This window comes from Dipodomys merriami, unplaced genomic scaffold (assembly GCF_024711535.1).
Source record: "Dipodomys merriami isolate MVZ:Mamm:240054 unplaced genomic scaffold, mDipMer1.0.p SCAF_173, whole genome shotgun sequence".
NCBI lineage: Eukaryota > Metazoa > Chordata > Mammalia > Rodentia > Heteromyidae > Dipodomys > Dipodomys merriami.
In genome coordinates this window covers 1,302,021-1,326,945 of record NW_027203082.1, presented here as the reverse complement: position 1 = coordinate 1,326,945, position 24,925 = coordinate 1,302,021, and the positions used below count along the sequence as shown (strand labels likewise).

General features: G+C 37.4%; 1 protein-coding gene across 3 annotated transcripts; it reads right to left on the bottom strand.

The window, feature by feature from the left end:
* Window positions 1-1,148: 1,148 nt before the first annotated feature.
* On the bottom strand, window positions 1,149-14,421 carry Ttc14 (tetratricopeptide repeat domain 14). Of its 3 annotated transcripts, XM_070025861.1 has the most exons (12): window positions 14,151-14,421; window positions 12,593-12,717; window positions 12,306-12,505; window positions 10,357-10,441; window positions 10,073-10,202; window positions 9,158-9,313; window positions 8,547-8,618; window positions 7,974-8,093; window positions 7,746-7,868; window positions 4,654-4,771; window positions 3,683-3,792; window positions 1,149-2,353 (listed from the first exon to the last, which is right to left on the bottom strand). In XM_070025861.1, the coding sequence occupies exons 1-12, from the start codon at window positions 14,309-14,311 to the stop codon at window positions 1,435-1,437; spliced, it is 2,319 nt and encodes a 772-aa protein (XP_069881962.1). In that variant the 5' UTR covers window positions 14,312-14,421; the 3' UTR covers window positions 1,149-1,434. The 3 variants fall into 3 exon arrangements, 1 of the variants encoding a protein (XP_069881962.1); XR_011372631.1 differs by lacking the exon at window positions 1,149-2,353 and having other exon boundaries at window positions 3,719-3,792; window positions 4,181-4,771; XR_011372632.1 differs by lacking the exon at window positions 1,149-2,353 and having other exon boundaries at window positions 3,729-3,775; window positions 4,181-4,771.
* Between the last annotated feature and the right edge of the window lie 10,504 nt (window positions 14,422-24,925).

Sequence of the window (24,925 nt, the reverse complement as noted above, 5' to 3'; positions counted from 1 at the left end):
CTACTGCCATTACTTACTTATAGTTCCAATTGTGGCAATATTGGAGCTTGAACTCAGGGTTTCACACTTGCTAGGCAGATTCAGTACTACTTGAGCCACACACCTGTGCTGTTCTTAAGGCTTTTTTCCTTGTTCCACTGCAACATGAGCTCAATCATTACAATTTTTGAAGGATGAAAACAATACACAACAGTATGAAAAGTTCTGCTATATTACTGTTGGCAAGAGCTGCAAGACACACCAAGTAATGAGGTTCCCTTTGTTGTAATTCTCAGCTTTTGTAGGTGGATATTCATCTATCCCTTGACCTACATCTTGAGTGTTTAGATTTTTTAAAGTCCACTGTCATTTACGCCTTCGAGAATCTTCAACTAAGATTCTCAAAACATTTTAAGTCCAATAGTACCTGATTCCTATTGGTATCTCTGAGTATACTCTACCATTTTCAGTAATCTTAGGAGAATCTTTAAAAACCTAAGTCCCTTCTGTAAAAGCTCTAGCTGCTGCATTTATTCTGAGTAAAATAAGGCTGTACTCAGTACAGTCATTTATTTAGAACTGAAAAGGGTGACAATAAGGGAAAGGCAGTGACAAAGTAATACAAGCCAGCCTAGATTATTCTAGAGTATGCCTAGAGATTTCTCATTGAACACTTGGACTGGTAATTTCTTACCCCAGAAGAAATCTACACTTAAAGGTAATTTTTTGCCACTGTCATTTTTTGCTGTAAGGATTATTTTCTACTCTTATCTACTCTTAACTAGGACATAGTCTCTAAAGGTCTATCAATATAGTTAAAAAAAATCTTACAACCATGCTAGCTAAAAGTAAAAATAATAGAGAAAAAAAAAGGCTCTGCTCCCAAATAAATTTTCATGGTCTTATTCCTAAGATATTTAAGCTGGACATAAGCCAGTAGCTGTTCACCAGTTACTTTAAAGTAGGCTTCAGAGACAAATTAAGTGTAACAATTTAAAATAAAGTTGTCCAAAAAGTTGAAGAAATGGATATGAAATATAGTACTCTCTCTCTCTCTCTATATATATATATACACACACACACACACACATATGTATATATATATATTTATGTTTGGGGCTTTTGACAAAAAAATGGAGTAAAAAGTTTTGATGAAAACAACACAGATATTCAATGAACAAATTTAATTTTCTCTTAGGATAAGGGATTCTCATACAGTGTAACAATGAAGAAACAATGCTTTTAGATATTTATCCTTAGGTAAAGTTGTTTATACTGAGTAGGAAAAATATTGTACATAAACATTCCCATGAAAGGCTGAAAATGGAAACTCAAGCTGTGACAAGGTGACCTAAAACAAAATCTGAGAAAACCTCTATATTTCTGCATTATACTGTTAGAACTAAAACACTCCAACTTTATTGTTAGTGTAATGGTACAAATTTTCTTAGCATATTAATTTTTTGGCTTATTTCCCTTTTCTTTCTCAAATTCAGCTATTTGGTTAAATATATTGAGTAAATTTTGAGGTAAATTTTTTTTAACTCTGCTTTCTGATTGCTCTGTGCTATTTAGTCCATCTTTTTCTGGAACCTCTGTTTTATTTTCCTCCCCAGAATTGTCCTCTCTTTCATATTCTTCTTGATTTGCATTTAATCGGTATCTTTGCTCGTGTCTACTGAAATCACGGGATCCAGAAAAAGTGTATTTTTTATGTCTTTCAAATGACTTCCAAGAATAGTCTGAACTTGCTGGTGATGTAGAATGCCGCATGGAGCCTGGTTCCCACCTTCTGTAGTGTTCTTTTCTTCCCTCTGTGTCCTTTTCACATTTCCTGTAACCATACATTCTTATTTTGTCCTCTGAATTTCTACAGAAGGAATCTGAGGAATTTCTTCTACTGGAAAAATGTCTTTCTGATTTATATGGCTTTTCTGTTTTGCTACATCCTGCCTGGGTTTTAGAGCTGTTGTAAACATCTCTTGGATCTTCAGACCTACCTCCAAAATCATCTGTTATTTCAACTGAAGATGAAGAGAGAGGGCATCTATCCTTCTCTTTCACCTGTACCTTTTGGTACTGTAACCTCTCTTGCTTTTCCAGCAGTTTTTCCACTTCTTTTTTCTGGTTAAGAAAAGATGCTGAAGTATTTGCTGGAACTGGGTAGCACTCGTCTTTCCTATTCTGTTCTATATGACTTGAGGATGCCCTTGTTGAATGCCTTTTGGAACTTCGAGAAGACTCTGAACGGGTCCTCTTATGTTTCTTATGCCTTTTGTGACCAGAAGAGGAGGACGATGAGGAAGAAGAAACTGTCTCATCACCAGAAGAAACACTTGAAGAAGATGATGATTTTCTTCTTTTCTTCTTCAGCCTGGAAAAAAAGTAATTAACTCATCAGATATGCCCAATACAAAAAATGTTAGTAAATTACCCATAAATATTTTGATCTTATTTCTTTTAAAGATTTTCTATAAATTATAGAGCTGAGAATCTCAGTAACTACAAAGTACAATTTTATCATAATTTGCGACTTGTAAGAAAAATAATACTGGTGGAAATAGTTGGTATTCAATAAGCAAGTCCACAATTTTTTTCTTTCTTTCTTTTGTGGTGCTAAGGTTTGAACTTAGGGCCTTGTGATTGCTGAGCATGGCTCTACCAGTGGAGCCATGAGACCAGACCAGCAAACCTTTCATTTCTGGAAGACACTGGGAGACTTGCAACTTAATTTTCTCCTGAAGAATCAAAGAGAAAACAAGTTTGCCCACTCTAGTTTCATAGGTTTTCTGCTTCATCACTACTGACATTTGGTTCTTATGCACTGCAGGACATTTACCAGTGCCTTGACTCTCTATTCACTATGCTAGTGTGTGAATCTTACCAAAAGCCTCCTGACACTACCAAATATTTTCTTGACAACAAGAACCACTGCTAACTGACAATCATTGATACTGATCATTGCTCTAGTTCTGAAACACTTTTCCCTACCATATAGATAATTAAAACGACTTATTCTATGTTTTAATTATATATATATAATTTTTTTGGTCCGTCATTCATGCGGCTTGAACTCTGGGCTTGGGTGCTGTCCCTGCGCTCTTCAGCTCAAGGCAAGCATGCCACTGCTTGAGCCATAGCACCACTTCCAGTTTTCTGGTGGTTTATTGGAGATAAGAGTCTCACGGACTTTCCTACCCAAGCTGGCTTTGAACCGCGATCCTCAGATCTCAGCCTCCTGAGTAGCTAGGATTACAGGCATGAGCCACTGGCATCTGGCTTGTTTTAATTATATATATAATTTACATACAAATTATGTTATATTACATATAAATTATATTACATATAAATATTAGAATTCTAACCTTAGATTCTACTAAGCTTAATTTCCTCTATAGAAAACCATGCGGCATAGAGATTGAATAAGAATTCTTTTCTGGTGCCAGAACAGGGGCTTGAACTCAGGGCCTCACACTTGCCCAGCTTTCTTGATCATAGCTGACACTTTACCACTTACACTATCATCCAACTCTCAGCTTCTTATGTTGCTAGGATTATAGACATAGGCCATGAATCTTGGCTTATTAAGAATTCTTAATTATCACTTGAGATACTTTTGAATATACTTTACCTCCATATGGCACTTTGGGTTCAACTCAGTGGTTGCTTTAAGTTAAAAAAAGTAATGCATATTATAGTTTACCTTTTTTCCTCTTTTAAGAGCTTACGCAACTTTTCTGCACTTGTTTCTATTTTCTTTGTTTTCTGCTTTTCTTCCTTCTCAGCTTGTTTTTCTCTTAATTCCAAAGATTTCTTTTAGAACCCAGATATCGGAAAAAACCACACGTTAAAAAATAGCAGAATATACAAACCACAGTATTTAAAAGACCATCCCCCAACCAGAAATCCAATTTAGTATAATGAAATCACCATAGAGCCAGTATTGAGCAAGGATTTTTTTTTTTTTTTTAAAGAACATAAAAAGGTTAGTCATACAGATGTTTGGCATTAATCATTGGAATGGCCAGAACAATATTGAGGACCATATTGCAGTTGGTATCCCATGAAAAGAGGGGAAGCCATTGCAGTGGTACCAATGACCCAGAGTGCAAAAAGGGACACAAATTTTGCAAGTAAAATTCAAATAAAGACATTCCATAGAGGTGAATCAAGGGGGAAATCACCACATTCGAATACAAACCATTTAAAAAATAGCACAGCCCAGTTGGATGCATGATTACATAAGAAATCATTTTCCAGTTTGTGGATGGGGATGAGCAGCATCAGATGTCACAGACACAGCAGCAATGGTCCAATTCAGAAGAAAATGCATGAGAAAACATCATCATCAGTATTACAGGAAAAGGCAGATAACACGGTGTCTCAAAAAGGTTTCTATAATCAGCTCAATTACAGTCTCAACAATGATAATTTTATAACCACCACGTAATCTCACTACAAAGGACAGTTCTCAAAAACACATGCCAAAATTAGGCAGTAAGAATTGTCTTTTAGTATAAGTAAAAAAAAAAAAGAGCACTATGAAACAATAACAAACTCATTAAGAAAATGCTAATGCTTCACTTAAAATAATCTATATATTTTGTTCCTAGAGGAAAACTGTATCTTGCATTAATTTTAAATATCACTAAATAAGAGGAAATAAAGAATCACCTGCATATATTTATGGAGTTTCTGTAAAGCATCCTCTGCATCTTTAAAAGTCTCGTCCAAAGCCAAGGCTTTCTTATAGTAACTTTCAGCATTTAAAAACTTTTCTTCTTCTTCTAGCCTAAATTTGAAAGAAGACTTAGCATTTTTTATAAAAACAAAAGTATCTAAGTACACATATAAGTCAGAAGTTAATATGACAAAACTTACTAGAGAAAAGCAATCTTGAGCAATTTTTTTTTTTTTTGCCAAAATGAATAAATCATGTGCTTTTTACTGTATTTTACTTGGAAAAGAGACCATTTAACAAATGAAAAGCCATTACAAACTAACTAAATACCATTTGCCTGTTTTTGAAGAAATGCAGGAAAACATGATAACTGATGTCTGAAAACCTCAGTATGATTTTGATCTTTAGCATACAATTACATAGTTTTCCCTTGTAGTTTATATTTTTTTTCCTTTCCACAGAATACTTTTCCCCAGAAAATCCACAGGTAAAGGTCTTTTGGAAGACACACACACACACACACGCACGCACGCACGCACGCACGCACGCACGCACGCACGCACGCACGCACGCACACACACACACACACACACGCACACACACCCTTTTCAGAAAGGATAATCACTAGAAAATGACTTTGCAAAATGTTTTAGTTCATAGAAGGAACATACAATTAGTGCAAAACAAACAATGGCTATCATTTTTGGGTAAGTAAACTGGACATAAGGAGTAAGAGACAAGTCAAAGATTAACAATACTAGTAGCCTAGATAACCAGTAACTACTCAACTAACAGAGAATACATAGGTAATAACAGGATCATCTTGGTAGGCTTTCAGAACTTATTGAGAAGATACAAAGCTGCTCCAGCCATTAGTTAGAAAGTTCACATGAATTAAAGACATGTAGTTCAAAAATCTCACTTAATTTAGATTTTATGATTAGTCAAGCAGTACTGAAGCTTGTTTATCTCTGCTTTTGAAACATGTTTGTGTGGTAATGATTTTCTAAGTGTTTTCTTGAACTTGCAACAGACTCATTTTAAGAAAGCCCAAGGTTATCAAAGGTTATCAGTTACTCAGGAGAAATAGGCAGGTGATATAAACAAGAAAGAAGACCTTGCCTGTAAACAAAACAAAAAGAGTGTGTGGCCAGAGCACCGGAAAAGCAAGTGCAAAGCTCCGAATTCAAACTGCAGTATGGCCCTATTAAAAAAGACACCCCCCACCCAAAAATAAGCAGTTTGGAAAAATATAATTTCTTCCAGTCAATGAAGAAGAAACTCCTTTGCCACACTAAAGTGGATGTAGATTCAAAGCAGATAAGCATGCCCAGGATTAACTACAACCTTAGAAACATGACCAAAGACACAATTCTGGACATTTTTCTGCAAGTGTCACCTACGTCAAGACTAGTGAGAATGTAGTTGTTTCTGAAATGAACCTAATGTACATATACTTCTTCAGGAAAACCTTGATTTGCAGCCTGATTCCAATGCTGCCATCTTATAAGGTTTTCTTACATTATTATCCTAAAAAATCAGAACGTTTCTTTGTGGGATATGGACAGTGAAGTAATCAAAAAGATACACCAACACTAGAGGAAGATTTGAACAACTTTTAACCCTGAATCCTTTCATTTCTTTGAGAAGGAAAAGTTAGAGATCATTAGGAAACAGGAATCCTCTTTGGAGCAAGAAAGAAGTTACAAGACAAGAAAAAAAAAATACCTAGGACCTGGTTATTTAAAGATCATAAGCTGGGAGCTGGTGGCTCATACCTGTGATCCTGGCTACTCAGAAGGCTGAGAATTGAGGATCATGGTTCCAAGTCAGCCTAAGCAAAAAACTCTGTGAGACTTTTATCTCCAGTTAATCACTGAAGAAAAAAGTGGAACTGTGGCTCAAGTGGTAAAGTAGCCTTAAGCAAAAAAGAACAGGGATAGCACCCAAAACAAAACAGACCAACTACAGTAAGTTTCAAAAGTGAATGTCCCCAAAGAATCAAATTTGGCAGAAGTGACAAAGATACCAAGAATGGTAAATACCTATAAATTGATATTGGACAGGTGTTCATAAAATACTCCCACCTCATCCATAAACCAGGAATACTCTTTGCCTTTGAATATCTTAGTTCCAAGAACTACAAAACATTAATTCCAATTCCCAATTTCCAACATGCAAAGGTTTTTTTCTAATATTATTAGCCTTCTAACTTATAGTCTATAGAACTGGTCCCAAAAGTAGAATTTGAGGCAATAATCTCATATCCTAAGGACATAAAAATGGATGCATTTACAACTGAAAGAGCTTTAACAGGATGAGATTTTAAGAACAACTTGCTAGGTTTACTGCAGATGGCCTGGAAATTTCTCTCCAGGTCTCTTTACCATTCCTTACAAGCTTCAGAAAAAGAAGGAACTAAAGCAGAACCTGAATCAGGTTCATAAAGTCCAGGGATGTTAACACAAAAGAGATGCTCAGGACAGTTTAAGAAGTCCCAACCATCGATGTGGGAATAGTTAATGGAGGCCAATAATCTGATTGTGCTACTGGAGAAACTCCTCGAAAACTTTTTAACAAATATTTATTTTCTTTAGAAAGCCATTTACAGTATTGATGACCTTCAAAGTTATATCAAACTCAGGCCATACTCCTTAATCAGCCTTTATAGTAAAAAATGACTCATCTATGGTTGTTTTAAATTGTTTTAAAATGGGGGCTGGGAAGGTGGCTCAGTGGTAGAGCGCTTGCCTTGCACGCCTGAGGCCCTGGGTTTGATTCCTCAGCACCACATAAGCAAAAAGAAAAAAGCCGGAAGTGGCGCTGTGGCAGAGCGCTAGCCTTGAGCTGAAGAGCTGAGGGACAGAGAACAGACCCAAAAAAATAAAAAAAGGTCATACAGCACCTCAAACTCTTCATTAATATGCCTTTATGTTGCCTCTTTAAAAAAGTGTTGTCCATAATTGAAGCAAAGAGTGAATTGTGAGAGCTAAAGATACTCACACAATATTTTTCCTTATATACAGTTCAAGATTTCATAGAAGTTGTTTTACATTAGATTTCTATTATTAAGGTCAATACTTACTGCCCTCCTCTTTCTACAAGTGTCTGGCAGAGGTATTTTCTTGCATTCCTGTGAGTTGGACAGTTTTCTAATGCAAGCTCAAAATCTTCTATTGCTTTGTTCAGACTTCCTTTTGTGGCATATCTAGAGACATTAAATAAAATTAGAGGAACGTAAGCTTGTGAGCTTAATTTTTAAGTCTTATTCAGGTATAATTACATTATACACATTAAAATCCAGTTTACTTACAATGCTCCACGAGCTACCAAAGCTTCCACATTTTGTTTGTCTATTTCCAGAGCTTTATTGTATTCATTCATTGCATCTACATGGCGTCCAACCTTAAAGTAATCAACTCCAGTCTTCACACTAAAAATATTTCACAAAATAGCTAAATAAAATATTAGGGTGAATAATTTTTTTCTGAACTTCAAAAGTTTGTGCAAGTGGTTACAATTTAACATGTCCATCTAAGTGTGTGGATAAATTTTTTTCATAAGCAAATGTCTTCAAACCTGGCAAATAATTACTTTAAAAATGTCTTTAAAGATATTCTAAGAAGCACTTCTCCTTTCAAGGTTTTCTTCACTATGTTTATAAAACTCAGACATCAATATGCTAATTCTTTTCGAAAAACAATTGAAAATGGTAGACAAAAGTATGTTTACAACCTAAGACGATGTAATGCCTATCAAAAGCTTTGTTTTGTCAAAAGCTTTGTTTTAATTCACTTGTTCAAATTCTAATGATAATATGAGTGCTTGGTTTACCCTAACTTTCAGACTAGATGATGCAATTGTTGAAACAAAACAATCTTCATACCATTTTAAAGCCCAAGATGCAGACTGTTTCTTTCTTAATGAAGCAGCATAATCTTCTTCAGAGAAACTTTGGCTATTAAAAAAATAATAAAATTCATTGTGTAAGTAATATTAAAATAACTATTCTTCATTCTGACAGATGGACACTATACACTGAAAGAGAGAATCCCAAAAGAAATCTGTGTTTCATTTACATAGTGAAATCCTTCAAATCTCAGAAGTATTATTAGTAAATGATATTTTTCTTAGGTGTACCAATACAATTTTTGCATGTGTCTGCCAGTCCTGGGCTTGAACTCAGGGTATCAGTGATGTCTCAGGGTATCAGTGATGTCTCTGAGTCTGTTGGGTTTGTCTACCCAGGCTAATGTCAAACTGTGATCCTCAGATCTCAGGCTCCTGTGTAGCTAGAATTACAGGTTTGAGCCACTGGTGCCTGCAACATACAATTGTTATACAAACTTATTACACCTTTCTCTATGAGGTCACATCTATCATTGTCAAGTGTCCAGTGCAGATGGGACCACCGAATTCATTCAATCTTTGACATAGTCTTGTTGCTATGATCAAGTATAACTTTCTAAATAAGAGAATAATACTGATGTATCATACCTCTGTAGGCCTCTCATTAAAGATGGTGGATTAGATTCATCAATTCCTAGTTTCTCTAAGAGGAATTCAACTACTCCTGGATTAACAAATCCGAGGGAACTCTGCATGATATTTTCATAGGACTCCAAAGAATTGGTGTTTAGTTCAACGCTCCTCCTTAGGAAACACACAGACACATACACACAAACATAAAATATTTGTCTTAGCACATTTAGCACAATTAACACATTTCTACTAGAGAAATAACATTATTGTATTAGGTTTTGAAACCATTTTTGTACACATAATGGTGCCACACTATATCATAATATAGTTCATTCTACTATGTCTGTAGAAGTTTCCTTTTTGGTATGTTTGTAGAAATTTCTTTTTTGGTGGTACTAGGGTTTGAACTCAAGGCTTTGAGTTTGCTAGGCTGGCTACAATACTGCTAAACCATGGCTCTAAGCACAGAAACTTACTGAAGCAGCTGAGATCTGAAGATCATGCATGGCTCAAAGCAAGCGCAAGCAAGACAGCCTATGAAACTTTTTTCTCCTACCAATTAAAAAACAATGTTATTATTAAGATGTTGTACAGTGGATTACTGTTTCATAAGCCAGGTAATAATATGTATTTTTGGACAATAGCACCCTTTTCTTCACTTTCTCCCCGTTTCTCCTTCCTGTGGACTGCTATCTCTAATTAACCAACAAAAAGCTGGTAGTGGAGCTGTAGCTCAAGTGGTAGGGTACTAACCTTGAGCAAAAAAACTCAGGGACAGGGCCCCAAGCCTTGAGTTCAAGCCCCAGGACTGACATACATACAAAAAATAAAAACACATTATACAATAAAAGAAATTAAAATTCAACTTTATTATCAGAATCTTACCATAATTTTCTATTTTAATCCCAGATATATATGAAGCATAACTACCTGTAGTATAAAGGAAGCTCTTCAGAAGTAATTACACCAAGTTTAATACTTGACAGGTGTGGTGGAAGAGATGAACTATAGAGGGACACTGCAAGCTTTTCATGGTATCTATCAATATCCTTAATTCCAGCTTTAAAAAAAACAGAAAGAATTAAGCTGTTAAGAAAATGTAAAGTAACATAAAAATCCATGGTATTTTTTCCAAATACTACCCGTATTATACTAAACTTTTAAAATAAAAAATTTAACAACTTTTGAGTTTTTAATATGGTAAAAATTATCACCTCGAATGATGTCACCGGTTTGGTAATATGATAAAGGATCCCCATGGTTACTGTGAGAAGGCACATCTCTCAATGGACAAAGAGCCTGCAATGACAAGTAGCTGAAAATACCACATACTTCACTCTCGGGCAAGAAGAGTATCTTCTTTTATCCTAATTGTTCAGTATGAACAGTTAATAATGAACATGAACATTAAGTAATAACCATTATCCTAAAGCTTAATTTTTTCTTTTTAACAGACGTATAGTAGCTATCTTTATATAGGGTACATTTGAAAATTCAATATATGTACACAACAAATAATTATCAAATCAGGATAACTAGCATTCCATCTCATTTCATTGTGATTCAATCTCTGAATTCTTCTTCTACAGTTTTTCAAAATATGTAAGAAGTTGTAAGCTATAGTTTTTTTTGCTGTGCAGTACCAGCACTAGAACTTACTCTATTATCTAACTGTATGTTACCTGTTCTCCAACTCTTTTATCTGTAACAAACCTTACCAGCCTCTGCTACCTACTCTTTTACTATTCTTTGAAATAAGCATTCTAGATTTCACAAATGAATAAGAACATGTAGTTTACATCTTTCTGTATGTGGTTTAGTTCATTTAACATAATGTTCTGCAGTTTTACCTATTTTGTCACAAATGACAGGATTTACTCCTTTTTCATGGCACAAAAGTTCACTGTTATATGTATATACACAGTCATGTTTTCTTTATTCACTCACTTGCAATACACAAGTAACTCAACCTAAAAAATCTCAATTTAAAAACTTTAGAAACAATTTCTGTGTTCCAACAACTTGTTTTTTGGTTCGGTTCAAAAACTAAAATATCAGCTGGGAGCTGGTGGCTCACACCTGTAATCCTAGCTACTCAGGAGGCTGAAAACTTAAGACTGTGGTTCAAAGCCAGCCAGGGCAGGAAAATCCATGAGGCTGATCTCCAATTAACTGTCAAAAAACTGAAGTGGAGCTGAGGCTCAAATTGGTAGACTGCCAGTCTTGAGCAAAAAAGCTCAGAGACAATGCCCAGGTGCTGAATACAAGCCCCACAACTGACAAAAACAAACTAAAATCTCCATTAGCTTAGGAACCAAATATAGATTAAAAAATGTTTTGCATTTGTTAAAATTAAGACTCAAATTTGTATAGAAAGTATAGGGATTCCCAGAAATAATGAAATGAGAGTTCTACAAAGTTCTGCTTTACTTTCTTCTTATCTGCTTGGACAGCAGCAAATACCAAGTATTTTAAAGTGATACACTATCTCAAATTCAGGACTATCTTAGGCAAAATAAAATATAATGGGCAAATCTCAAATGTCAATTGTAGTTATATAGATGATGAGAATTTTTTTTTCTAAATTATCTCATTCAAGTATCTAATGCCAAATATTAGTTAAGAATATGTTCAACTAGAGGGTGTAAGGCTACTGAATATCTGATCGACTTTGCCATGCCCACAAATACATCTTTGAGCATGTTCTGTTTTTTTTGTCGGTTGTGGGACTTGAACTCTGGGCCTGGGCGCTGTCCCTCAGCTCTTCAGCTCAAGGCAAATGCTTTACCACTTCTGGTTTTCTGGTGGTTAACTGGAGATAAGAGTCTCACGTACTTTCCTTGCCCGGGCTGGCTTTGAACAGCAATCATCAGATCTCAGCCTCCTTAGTTGCTAGGATTACAGGCGAGAGCCACCATAAGAAAGGAAACTGCTCCGGTAACCAGAGTGCAACCCGCAACCCCCCCCCCCAAAAAAAAAGGGAAATAGCAATGGATAAAAAAACTATAGTATTTTGGTAAGAGGAAACATTTTTCTCTAATACTCATTTAATTCCCCAAGCATCTCAGCAGGGATACTTAAACACAATTGAACACAAACAATGTTTTTGCATGAGATGACTATCAAAACAGTAATCCCCATGACTAAAAAGTGAATAACTTACTGTGATTTCTAAGTGGGATATGTCTCTCATGATTCCACTTCCTAAACAGATTAACACCATGAAAAATCCAAATTCCCGAATGGAACTAATTCTTCCAATCACTATATCACCTCGTTCAATATCTCGGAAAAACAGCTCTCTCCGGTCCACACTAGGTATCTCCATAAACTGCTCTAAAGGTGGCATGACTGCATAGTGAGCTGAGAAAATAATTAAAAACATGGTTGTTTTGAATCATCCCATTAAACCAAATGACCAATTGTAAAAACATCCAAGACAAAACTCACCTTCGCTGTCTTCATTAGCTTCAGAAATCGTTGGTGTATCTGATTTCCAAGAAAGTGCAAAAAGCAAATCTGCCTTTTTGGAGATGAATTTCTGTATTTCAATGTTTTCAACTCTCTTCTCTTTTCTTAAAAAGAAACAGAATTTGTGAAAGTTGATTTAAAAAAAAAAAAACAAAAAACCTGCAGTGCCCTTGTTGGTGCAATTTTCTGTTTGTGACTTTCATTGCCCAATCTCTTGCAAGCTCCAGGCTGGAGAAACGGTATTTTTTTTAATTGAAAATTTTATTAGGTACTTTGTACAAGGGGATTTCAATTCAGCACGTCAGTTTATGAGTATAATGCATCTTGTCCAATGTTACCCCTTTCAATACTCTTGCCCAGATAAGTTTTTTTTGTATATATTTTTATTGTAAAAATATTATACAGAGGCGTTATAGTTACCTGAGTAATGAGTACATTTCCTATAGAGCATTATAACCTCCTCCTTTGTTTTTCCCTGACCATCCCTTCCCTCCCCACTTCCCCAACTCCCCCCCTCCCCCAAGTTGTAAAGTTCCTTTCAACATAGTGTCTTGTACATCTCATTGTTACAATGGGACAATCTGTATCCTTATTTCAGCATTTTGTTATTTTCCTTCCCCTTCCCAAATTAGAAAAATGTATATACAAGATGCAGGGCACCAACATCAAATACAGTGTAAACAGGGGTTATATCGTGGGGGAAGAACATACAAAAGACACAAAAATAATCACATGGTACATTATAAATGCATTAAAAACAACAGCAAGAAAGAAAAAAAACACTTATGTCCGTGTCATTTTGCCTAGCATCATTTTATATGGTCATATGTACACAGCTTTTGACCTTTGCTGCTCTTCCTAGACATGTACTAGTTATTGCAAATAAGGGAAACCATGGGACTTAAGTTTCTTTGGGCCTGGCTTACTTCACTTAATATAATTTTTTCCAAGTCTTTTCATTTGCTAACAAATGGGGCAGTGTCATTCTTTCTGATGGAGGCACAGAATTCATATATATATATATATATGTATATATATACATATGTATATATATATGTATATATATACATATGTATGTATATATATATATATATCACATTTTCTTGATCCATTTATCTAACGAACTGCATCTGGGTTCGCCCAGATAAGTTTTTAACCAGGCATTCTCTCTTGCCAACCTGGAAATGGAGGACGGGGAATCTTACACAGTGGAGTCTCCAGCTTTAGAAGGCCCACAGAATTTTTTACTCGGGAAATCACCTCGGTTTGGCAGTGTCAGAAAGCTGGCATGGCACACCCACAACCCGCAGCAGCTTGGGCCCACTTGAGGCCGGGACCCTGCCCGCAGCGGCTGGGCCCTCACCTGAGTGGGACCCCGGCGCCGGCCCTCACCTGCCCGGGACCTCGAACCCCGGCCGCAGCGGCTCCGGCCCACACCTACGCGGGACCCCGGTCCGCCTGCCCGCAGCGGCTGGGCCCTCACCTGCGCCAGACCCCGGCCCGCCCGTCCGCCCGCCCGCAGCGGCTGGGCCCTCACCTGCCCGGGACGTGCGGGGAGGGCGGCGGGCCCCGGGCTGGCTCCGCCGCCGACCCCAAGAAGCTCCGGAAATGCGGGTTGTCTTGCTGCTCGCTCCGAAGCAAGGAGAGCAAGGACGGCCCGTGACAGTTCAGCGACTGGCGCAGAAGGTCACGGTCCATAACGGCCGGCAGGCGGCGGGGCCCCGTCCCGTGCCCCTACTCGAGCGGGTCCGGCCGGCCGCGGGCTGGGCTGAGGGAGCGCACCCTCCGTCCCTCTCCGCCGTCGTTCCCCGGAAGTATTCCGGAGTGGGCGCCGCGGAGCTCAGCGTTGGCCTCGCGAGATCCAGCGAGATTACGGAAGCCGAAAGGCCCTTAGGCCCGGGCCGACTGGGACTAAGGGGTAGGGGCGGGCGGGTAAGCTTGTTCTTCGGAGATTATAGAATGTCTGTACTATCTCAAAACAGCCCGGGTCCGGTCTAGGGAAAATCATAACTCGCTCTCCGGTTGATTGGCGTGCTCCTAAGTGGCCGCGCCGGGGTGAGAACGCAGAAGGAGCGGCGCCGGCTGCGGCCCCAGTGCCCTTCCGTCGTCGCTCGCTAGACCGCATTGCACTGACTCTCGCTCTGGGACCGTTTCCTGGGCAGACCCAAGTGCAGACGGAAGCAGGCAACTATAAGTAATTGGGGTTGTGGCATTCACTGCTGGTGATGTCCGTTAGGGAACCCAATAGGCCACGTGCCAGTTGCTCACGCCTGCCGTCCTAGCTATGCTGAGATCTGAGGATCAAGGTTCCAGGTCAGGCCTGGGCAGAAAAGTCCCTGACACTCTTTTCTCCAGTTAACCAGCAAAAAAAAAACCAACAAAAACCCGAGTGTTGCTCAAGAGGTAGAGCACCAGTCTTGATGGAAAAGCCGAAGGAAACCGTGAAGCTCTGCTTTTTTTTTTTTTTTTTAAGAGCAAAGATGAATAGAAGGTAAAAAACTTCCTATTGGACATCCTTTTTTACATGTACGGGGTCCCATTACTAAAACCCCCTGCCCAGGTTATGTTTGTTACAACTGATGAACCTATACAGAAATACATAATAACGTCCAAATCGCATGGTTTCCCTTAAAGTTCACTCTTGGCACTGTACATTCTATGCATGTAGACAAGTGTATAAAGACGAGTTTACCATCCAAGCACTCCCTAAAACGCATTTTTGTTTTGCCTATTTTTCCTTTTCTTTCCAGTACTCTTGGAAAACAATGAGTTTTGTTCTTTTTAGTCTTTCCTTTTCTAGAATATCAAATATTTGGTGAAGGAAAAAATGTAACTTAGGCAGAAAGTAACCCCAAAGAAAGTAACCCAAAAGACCACGTGGACCGAAATCAAGTAGAAGAAAAGATTTATTGCCAGCAGAGCTGACAAGGCCAAGTTCTCATGAGGAAAGGGAGAAAATAGTGCTGTCTGCCTCCTTGGAGGCCTCTTTTATATGGTCGGTCGCGGGGGGGGGGGGGGGGGGGGGAGTGGGAGGTGCCTCATCTACTGAGCAGGTGCTGCCCTCCAGGGCGGAGATTAGGCCTGTGAGGTGGGTGTTTCTTTACAGTTGAAATTATACATTGTTCACAATCTCAGCAATGTGTTTTTTTTTTTCCTTATATGTCTTCCCTTGGCTTGATAGCTCCTTTCTTTTTAGTGCTGAATAAATAGTTCATTATCTGGGTACTCCATAGCTTATCTGTTCACCTACCAAAAGACATTTAGTTGCTTCCAAGTTTTGGCAATTTTGAATATAATTGCTTCAAATAGCTACGTGTGAACATAAGTTTTCATCTCTTGGGCAGGTAAATTGGTGAGTGATTGCTAGATCACATGAAAACAGTATATTTGGTTTTGTGAGAAAGCTCCAAACTGTTTTCCAAAGTAGTTATACATTTTTGTATTCCCACCAACAATGAATGAGAATTCCTGTTGCTTCACATTGTCACTAATACTTGGTATTGTTAAATTACAGCAAATCTAGTAGATGTGCAATAAGAGCTCATTGTTTTAATGTGCATTTCTCTGATAAGCTTATTTGTTAGTTACATATCTTCTTTGGTGGCTGTTAAGGTATTTTGACTATGTTTAAATTGGATTCCTCCCCCCCCTCACCTTCTCTTCTTCTTCCTCCTTTTCTTTCTTCTTCCCATCTACCCCCCTTTCCTCCTAACCTTCCTTCCCCTTTTCTTCTCTGGAAGTACTGGGAATTTGAACTCAAACCATTGTGGTTTTCAGCTTTTGGTTGAGGGCTAGCTTTCCACCCAAGCATATGACTGGGTACACCTACTTTTTGGCTTCCTGTCTTTCCATGAGATTATAGGCACATGCCACCATGTCCTGCTGCTCACCATGGAGACTCAGTTTTCTGCCTGAGTTGGCCTGGCACCACAATCCTCCCACTTTGAGCTTCCCATGTAGCTTGGGAAGACAGATGTGCACCATTGTTGCTTCCTGTTGGTGAGAAGGACGTGTCAATCTTCTCGTTTTCAGCCTCCTAAGAACCTAGTATTGCAGACAAGAGTTACTGGTGCCCAGCTGATTTGTTGGTTTTCATTTTTTCCTTTCTATTGTGCCAGTCCTGGGGCTTGAACTCAGGGCCTGGCACAATAGCTTCTTCGGCCCATGCTAATGCTGTATCACTTGAGCCTTTTCGGAGTAGTTTTTATTAGTGCTAAGAGTCTCACAGACTTTCTGCCAGGACTAGCTTTGAACTACCATCCTCAGATCCCAACCTCCTAAGTAGCTAGGATTATAGGTGTGAGCCACCAGGGCCTGGCTTGTTAGTTTTCTTACTGTTGACTTTTAAGTGTTGTTTGTATATGTTGTTTGCACATATTTTCTATAAACCTTCTGTCTTTATAATCTCCTGATTGTATCTTTTATAGAGAATTAAAAATTTTTAAATGAGGTCTAACTTATGTTATTTTTCCTTTATCATGTCTTAGCTAAAAAATTATCACCACAATCAAGATCATCTATATTTTCTTCTATGTTACCATCTTGGAGTCTCTAGAGTTTTATACCTTACATGTAGGTTCATAATCCATTTAATATTAATTAATAAAAGGTGTGAGACTTGTGTGTAGCCTTTTTTTTTGCATCCCATTACTCCAATTCTACTTGTTGAAAAGACTGTTTTCCCATAAGTATTGCCTTTTGCCTTTGTCAAAGATCTCTTGACTTTTCTCCTGTGTGCTTTCTTGTCTGTCTATTCTTTCTCCAGTAATTGTACATTTAGAGTATGTTTTTAAGTTGGATGGTGCCAATTCTACAACTTTGTTATTCTCTAATTCCCTCACTCCTTTTTTGTTGAAGAAAATCCATTTTAGTTGTATAAGCCAGTTTGAGTAAGTTTATGGTTTGGAACTAAGAGTTTTGACTAATATCAAGTAAGTAGCCTCTGTACTTTCTACTGTGGCATTTTAAAGATGAAAAAATTGAATATGGAAAGGTTAATAAATGCTTTTTAATTCAAACACTAGTTTTGTAATCCACATTGTTTAACTGTATCTCTAGTATTCTGTTCAGCTTAGTGGAGTAGCTGAAACCATGATTCTTTTTTTTTTTCATTGCATTTATTTTTTTATTTATTTTTATTGTGAAAATACCTGAAACCATGATTCTTAAGGACATAATATTTAAGTATATTTGTATAAAGCTTAATTTTTTAACGTATTGTGATAATTTTATATGACAACTTGACTGGATTAGGTAGTGCCCAGATAGCTGATTAGGTATTCTTTCTGGATACGTCTGTTAATGATATTTTCAGATGAGATTAGGATTTGGATCAGTGAACTTAGAAAAGTAGATTGCTCTTCACAGAGAAGGTAGACATCATCTGATCCACTGAAGACTTGATCCACAGAAGAAGGAGGAATTCATGACTTTTTCTACTTTTCATCTTTGCCTGCCTCTAGACTGGGATTTTATATCATCAACCACTTATTCTCAGGTTTTTGAACTCAGACTGAATTATGTTACTATAATTGAAAATTATAAAATTTCTCTATTTTCCTAACCCTTCAAAACACATGTGAGTCACTATATATGTATAAATATGACAGCTATAGAGACATAGACATTTATAGGACATATATAGTATATATGTAATATATGCATGTAATATTAATTCTCTTATTCTGTTTTTCTGAAGAACCTAAGAAAAATGTTGAAAGATAGCGTGAACCCTTTTTTTCTATTATTATTTCTTTAGTTTTCATTACAAAGTACATGGTAAGAAAGATGTTAGGTTACTGTTTTGCTACTATATTAGGGAACTAGCTAGGTTATATTAAAAACTCTATTCAAAACCACCCTGAAGCAAATCAAGAAGCAGTAAGGAATACTAATAGAGAGTATAGTTAATCAAACTCAAATATATCCCATTATTAAAGGAATAACTCATGGCACAAGCCTTTAGATAAGGTTTGGTACATCTTCATTCAGTCAAATATTCCTTGTTTGAAAGGGTTCTGACCTCTATTTTTCCTGTCATAGAAAACATCTCTTTTCAAAAATGAAAACATTGTCAGTCTAATCCACTTGAGGGTGCTATAAGATCACTGTGGTATCAAATTGTATATTCTTTACCAGAAAACCTGTCAGCTGAAACAGAATTTGGGGATGGAGACCTATTTGAGGATAATTGTATCTCTAACACCTTCTCTATGTTTTAGTGACTGATAAGTGTTTGAGAATATTATTTGACTATAAGTAATTTTATATAACATTATTCAAGTTGATTGGCTCAGTACTTGAGATTTTCCCCTCTTACACAAAATTAATAGCTTTTGTTCCCATCTAGGCTGGTTAGTTCTGAAGAGACTCAGTGTGAACATTGTACAGCTGTTGGACACAGGACACAGTGGTGGTACAGTTGTATCACAACCTGTGTATGATGCATGTAGCAACCCTGGGGATGTGTGATGTTTGATCATATGTGGTGACCATCTGCAGTGCTAGCTAGACTCAACCAGAATGGCTCCTATGTTTGTCTTTGTTTATAAAAAGGACTAGAAGCAGAATGAAGATATTTCAGAACAAATTCAGCATGTTCATTTGAAAATGTTGCAAGATGTGTGCAATGCTGATATAGAATAGATTGATATCTTCAGCTACACATTCATGACTACTCCTAAAGATACACACACACACACACACACACACACACACACACACACACACAAACACACACACACACACTTCCCAAAGGCATTGTTTGCAAAAAAAAAGTGATCCATATTACAAATGGACTCAAAGTGCCTTTGACAGGTGCGGGGAACATGATGACTGGATACTCCAAAAGCATGTAGTTTGATTGTTTTCAACTTGATGGTAAAGGAGTTCATTCTTTAAAAAAAAAAAAAAAGCTCAGATATAAGTTAAATTATTTACTCTCAAAAAACACAAAAGTAGTACTTGTACTTTTTTACTTCCATATCTCATCCCAGGTTTCCAGTTTTACATTTAGTTTTTATCTTTTTATCTTGTGTTAATAGTTTTTGATTTCATTGTATTTGTAAGTAAATAGTTTCTCTGTGATGTTCTTTGCTTAGAGAAAATATAGCCTCCCATCAGTTGCATTAGAGTCCTCTGGAGAAACAGAATTAATAGGCTGTGTATGTATATATTAAAAATTATTTGTAAGGAATTGGCTTGTGTGATTGTGGAGGTTGGCAAATCAAAATGCAGAGTATGGGCCTGTAAAATGAAGGCCAAGGAAGAGCTAATGGTGCCTGTTAAGGTTACTGGCAGACTTTCCTCTTGTTGAGGGGACATCAGTCTTGTGTTCTACTCAGGCCTTCAGTCCATTGAATGAAATGAACCCAAGACAGGAACCTGCACTCAAAATGGGACAATTTAAATATGAATCCCATCTGAAATACCTTCACAGAAACACCCAGAACAATGTTTGACTACCTGTTTGGGCACCATAGCCCAGCCAAGTGAACACATAAAGCATCACAATTGTGTTCTACTTTGATGCCAGATTTCAAGACAATAGAGCAGGGCTACCCTATGATTATGAAGTAACTAGAAACCTAATTGGAATTTTTCTTGTTTGCTTGCTCGCAAGGAATAGATGAAAGAACTGGGAATGGTTAGAAATTCTTCATTCAATCTACTAGGTTCCACGCTTGTCCATATGTATCATTAGCCTTGGTAGTCCATATGTACTATTAGTCTGGGCAGAATGAATCATCACTTCTTATAAAAGAGGATAAATGTATCTAATAAACACTTCCAAAAAAGATATTAATTGAAGTGATTTAACATCTTTTGGTCTAAAATTACATTAATTTTATTTAAAGGCCATTATCAACATTTCTAAACTACCTTACAAAATCTAGATTATAAGAATATTCCTTATGTTTGATGAAGGTTTAAAAAAATAACATCTGTGCTGAGCATAGAGTAAAGAATAATTCCCATTTTTCATGGACTGTTGACTCCAAATAACTTTATTTATTTATTGTCTGTATGCCAGTACTAGGTATTGAACTTAGTGCCTGAGCACTATTCCTAACTTTTTCATGATAGGCTGGTACTCTAATGCTTGAGTCATACCTCCACTTCCAGCTTTTTGGTAGTAATTGTACATATGAGTTTCATGAACTTTCGTGCATAGGCTGGTTTTGAACTCCAGCCTCAGATTTCAGTTTCCTGTGTAGCTAGGAGTATAGATGTGAACCACTGATGCCTAGCAATAACCTCATTTTTTGAGCTATTGAACATCATTCTTTATTGTAGTAGTTTAGAGTTTTGCTACTATTTCGTTTTCATCTTTGGTTACATTTCAACTCTGTCTCCTACGAGGAACAAAACCAAAACCCAGCATGTGAAGGAAGTGTTTTGGCTATGCTTTTGTAGCTTTTTTTTTCTGTGACTTTTCACTAGTTGATGATTCCGAATTATATTCATTTTCTTTGGTATCACTCCAACTAGCATGGATATGAGAGTTGTAATTCATGCATTCATCCAATGTTTATTGAATACCTTTTTATTCTAAACAACTCAAGGTGCTGGAAATTCAGTGATGAAAAAAAACATGGAAAAATCCCAGTTGAAAGCTGGGATGTAGCTCAATGGCAAAGCATTTGCATAGGATATTCAATGCCCTAGGTTTCATCCCAAGTATCAAAAAAGGAAAGACAAAAATGCAAGCAAGCAAACAAGAAAAATTCCAATTGACAAAATTAACCATGAATGGTTATTGGCAATGTTTTATTATATTTTGAAGAATCTCATATTTTTAATGTTAGGGACTTGGACGTTAAATAAAATATGGTTTTATAGCTTCTATTAGTTCAACAGAAAAAATAACTAGTACCCTTATTATAATTTTAAACTTTAGATCAGAAAAATTACAATAAGTTATAATCTAATTTCACAATGATAAATATTACATTGATTATTTTTGAGTAATTAGAACATTGTCAAGCCTTTGCCATGCCTCCTACACTTCTTCTCCCTCCTCCCTTCTCCCCCTCCTTCTCCCCTCTTCCTCCCTTCCCCAACCCCCTCCCCCTCCCTCGCACCCCTCCTCCTCCTCCTCCTCCTCCTCTTCTCCTTCTCCTTCTCCTTCTCCTTCTCCTCCTCTTCCTCCTTCTCCTCCTCTTCCTCCTCCTCCTCCTCCTCCTCCTCCTCCTCCTCCTCCTCCTCCTCCTTCTCCTCCTCCTCCTCCTCCTCCTCCTCCTCCTCCTCCTCCTCCTCCTCCTTCTCCTTCTTTTTCCTCTCTCCTCTCTCTCTCTCCCTCCCCGCCTCTCTCCTCCCTTCTTATCCCCCTCTCTCATTTTGTTACCAGTCCTGGAGCTTGAACTCAAGGACTGGAAGCTTTCCCTGAGCTGTATTGCTCAAGGATAGAATTCTACCACTTACTAACTAGCACTTACTACCATTTACTAGTAGCTCTACTTCCAGCTTTTTGGTAGTTGATTGGAGATAAGAGTCTCACAGACTTTCCTGCTCAGGTTGGCTTTGAACTGTAATCCTCAGATCACAGCCTCCTCAATAGTTAGGATTATAAGTGTATGCCACTGGTGCCCAGCTTTCTTCTCATTTCTGGCTAAATTAAAGATAATTTATTTCCTGAACCAAACAACAAAAATCTCTGTAGGGACTTTGGAGTTAGTAGTATAGAGCTATCAGTGAGAATTTTATATCATTTTGTAGAAATTTCTTTTTATGAACTGTTCAGAGTTTACATAATCCTTTCCCCAGGTGTGCATGCATCAGAAAAGTTGACTGTAAAGGTAAGTGTTTTTTTTTATGGTTAACTTTGTTAAAACGGACTAAACAAATACATTTTAAGAGGATAGTGAATTGATAGCATATTACTGTTATGGGAAATCTGTCTTATGAACATATTTTTCTTTTCAATACATTAATGCCTTATCTGCCTATGTGAGACTTTTGGCATACTTATTCATTTAGGTAGTATATTTTGAATTTTTTCTGAAATTCCTAGGTTTCCATTTCAGTTTTTTTTTTCTATAATTTATTCAAGATTTGTTCACTGGGAGCATTTGACGTGTCTCCTTGAAGGCTAGCCCTACCATACTGATGGGAGCTATGAAGTCCTTTTATCTCTATCACACTCAAACTTCCACTTATCTCTTACAGATCATTATATTCTATTTCCAAGGTCCATGCAATGAGCTTATTCCCCCTAAATATGATCAGAAGAGATCTCAATCCCTCTTTTATTTTTCAGGAAGTTGCTTTTCTTCTTCAAAAATCATGTCTATTTTCTACATCTACCTTCTATTCTTAGAAAGCTTTCATTTGTCCAGTTTTGTCAACCAGTTTTCTGGCTCTGCTTCACATATGTGGATTGCAATCATTTCAGTGGCAATACAATTTGAGTATACAATCTAGTTAATACAGCCGTGGACAGTGGGGTAAAGTATGGAAGTATAACATATGAGTTGATTAATTGAATTATTTCCTATCCAAATGGTTAAGCAGTGATATTTTCTCTCAGTGAGGCTTAACACAAAAGTATAATCATTGTTTTAGGGACTGTCATCAATATTATAGAGAAAACTAAAAGTCTTGACTTATACTTGAAGCTATGATTAAGTGGCTGGTACCAAATGAAACCTTCCATCATTACCTCCCCTCTTCCCACTCCTTAAAAAACACAGTTCTAGACAAAATATACAAAACAACTGTTTTAGATCCAGGACAACAGTCAACACAGGGTTTAAAGTCAAAGAGAAGGAAAACTAAGTAATTCCTGTAATTGCCCACATTTGTGGCTAGGAGCCCTTTACATCTCTTATTTTTGGTTTCACAGTGTTAGGGATTGAACCCAAGGCTCACTCATGATGGGCAACCACTCTACCATTGAGCTACATCCCTAGCCCAGGTAGCACTTAGTAGACAAACAGTGATGCAGAGAGCTGGGATCTAGACAGCATGGCAGCCTTGCTAAGATGAGGAAACAGACATCAGAGTTTGAGGAGGCTTAAGGGATTAGAATTTATAGGACAGATGACCAAAGTAGAGAGAGCTAAGTAGGGAAAGACTCCAGATATTTTAGAGGTGTTCCTTTAAATATCTGACTGACTACTAAACCACACATATATAGTATGAGACCCTAGAAAGCAGAGAAAAAAACCCAACCATCAGGGAAAGAACAAGTACTGGGAAGCTATAAACTATCAGTTTGATGGGGTGTGGAGATGTATTTTGGCCAATTAATGTATAAAGACCTTGTTGGGCATTGGAGGTCTCCAAAAGTTTATTTTTTTTAATCTTGTTCCAGGAAGACAGTTTAAAAGTAGCCTTAAAGTTTGTTCTATAAAGTAAGTTGAAAAAGAAGCTTCAAAAATCATAAATCTAATCCCTAAGTAAATTCATTGTCTGCCAGAATAAAACTCAGCTTTCTTAAAAAAAAAAAACAAAACAAAACTTAAAACTCACTCAGTAATATCCAGTATTTACCCAATATCCATAAAAAAAAAGACCATTGAACGTAAAAAAGGCATAAAAATTGTGACTCATAACTAGGTGAAATTGTAGAAACAACAATGTAAACAATAAATGAGATGATGGACTTAATAGACCAGGACCTTTGCAGCATCTGTTAGAAATAAAGTACAAGATGAGCATTCCAGGTAGGAATAGTCCCTCCAGGGCACACTGTTGGCCCTCCAAGTGGCACTATTGTGAAAAAATTGAATCCTAAGGACACTTTCTTCATGAATATTGATGAGTTCATATGGAGGTGGTGCCTGTTGGAAGAGTTGGATCACTGGGGACATTCTTGTACTTGGTCTCTGCCTGCCTCTCTGTTATCTCTCCTCCCTCCCTCTGCTTTCTGGCTGACATGAGGTGAGCCGAGGCTACCTTCACACACACCTGCAAACATGATATTCTCCTTTGCTTCAGACACAAAGTGCTGGAGGGTGAAGCTCTGAGATTACAAGCCAAAATAAAGTTGTTGCTCAGGTATTTAGTTACAGATGAAAGGTTACTAATGGAAATGGAGATGGAAGCAAGCAAAGGAAGTCTTGGCATTTTATTTTCCCCTGTGGGTTTCTTCTCCTGTGGGATGAACCTGGTGCCAGTGCAAGGAAGGCAATGGAGTCTTTTCCTCCTCTTCCACCAATGGCTTTACTCTTCAGTCTCGCCATTTCTCCCTGGAATTGTAGTAGACTTCCTGAGATTCATATAGTTATTCAAAAACAGTGGATCAGAGAACACTGGATGATGATTTGGCATAGTGATACAACACTAGGAACTTTTATAGTCTAAGAGGTA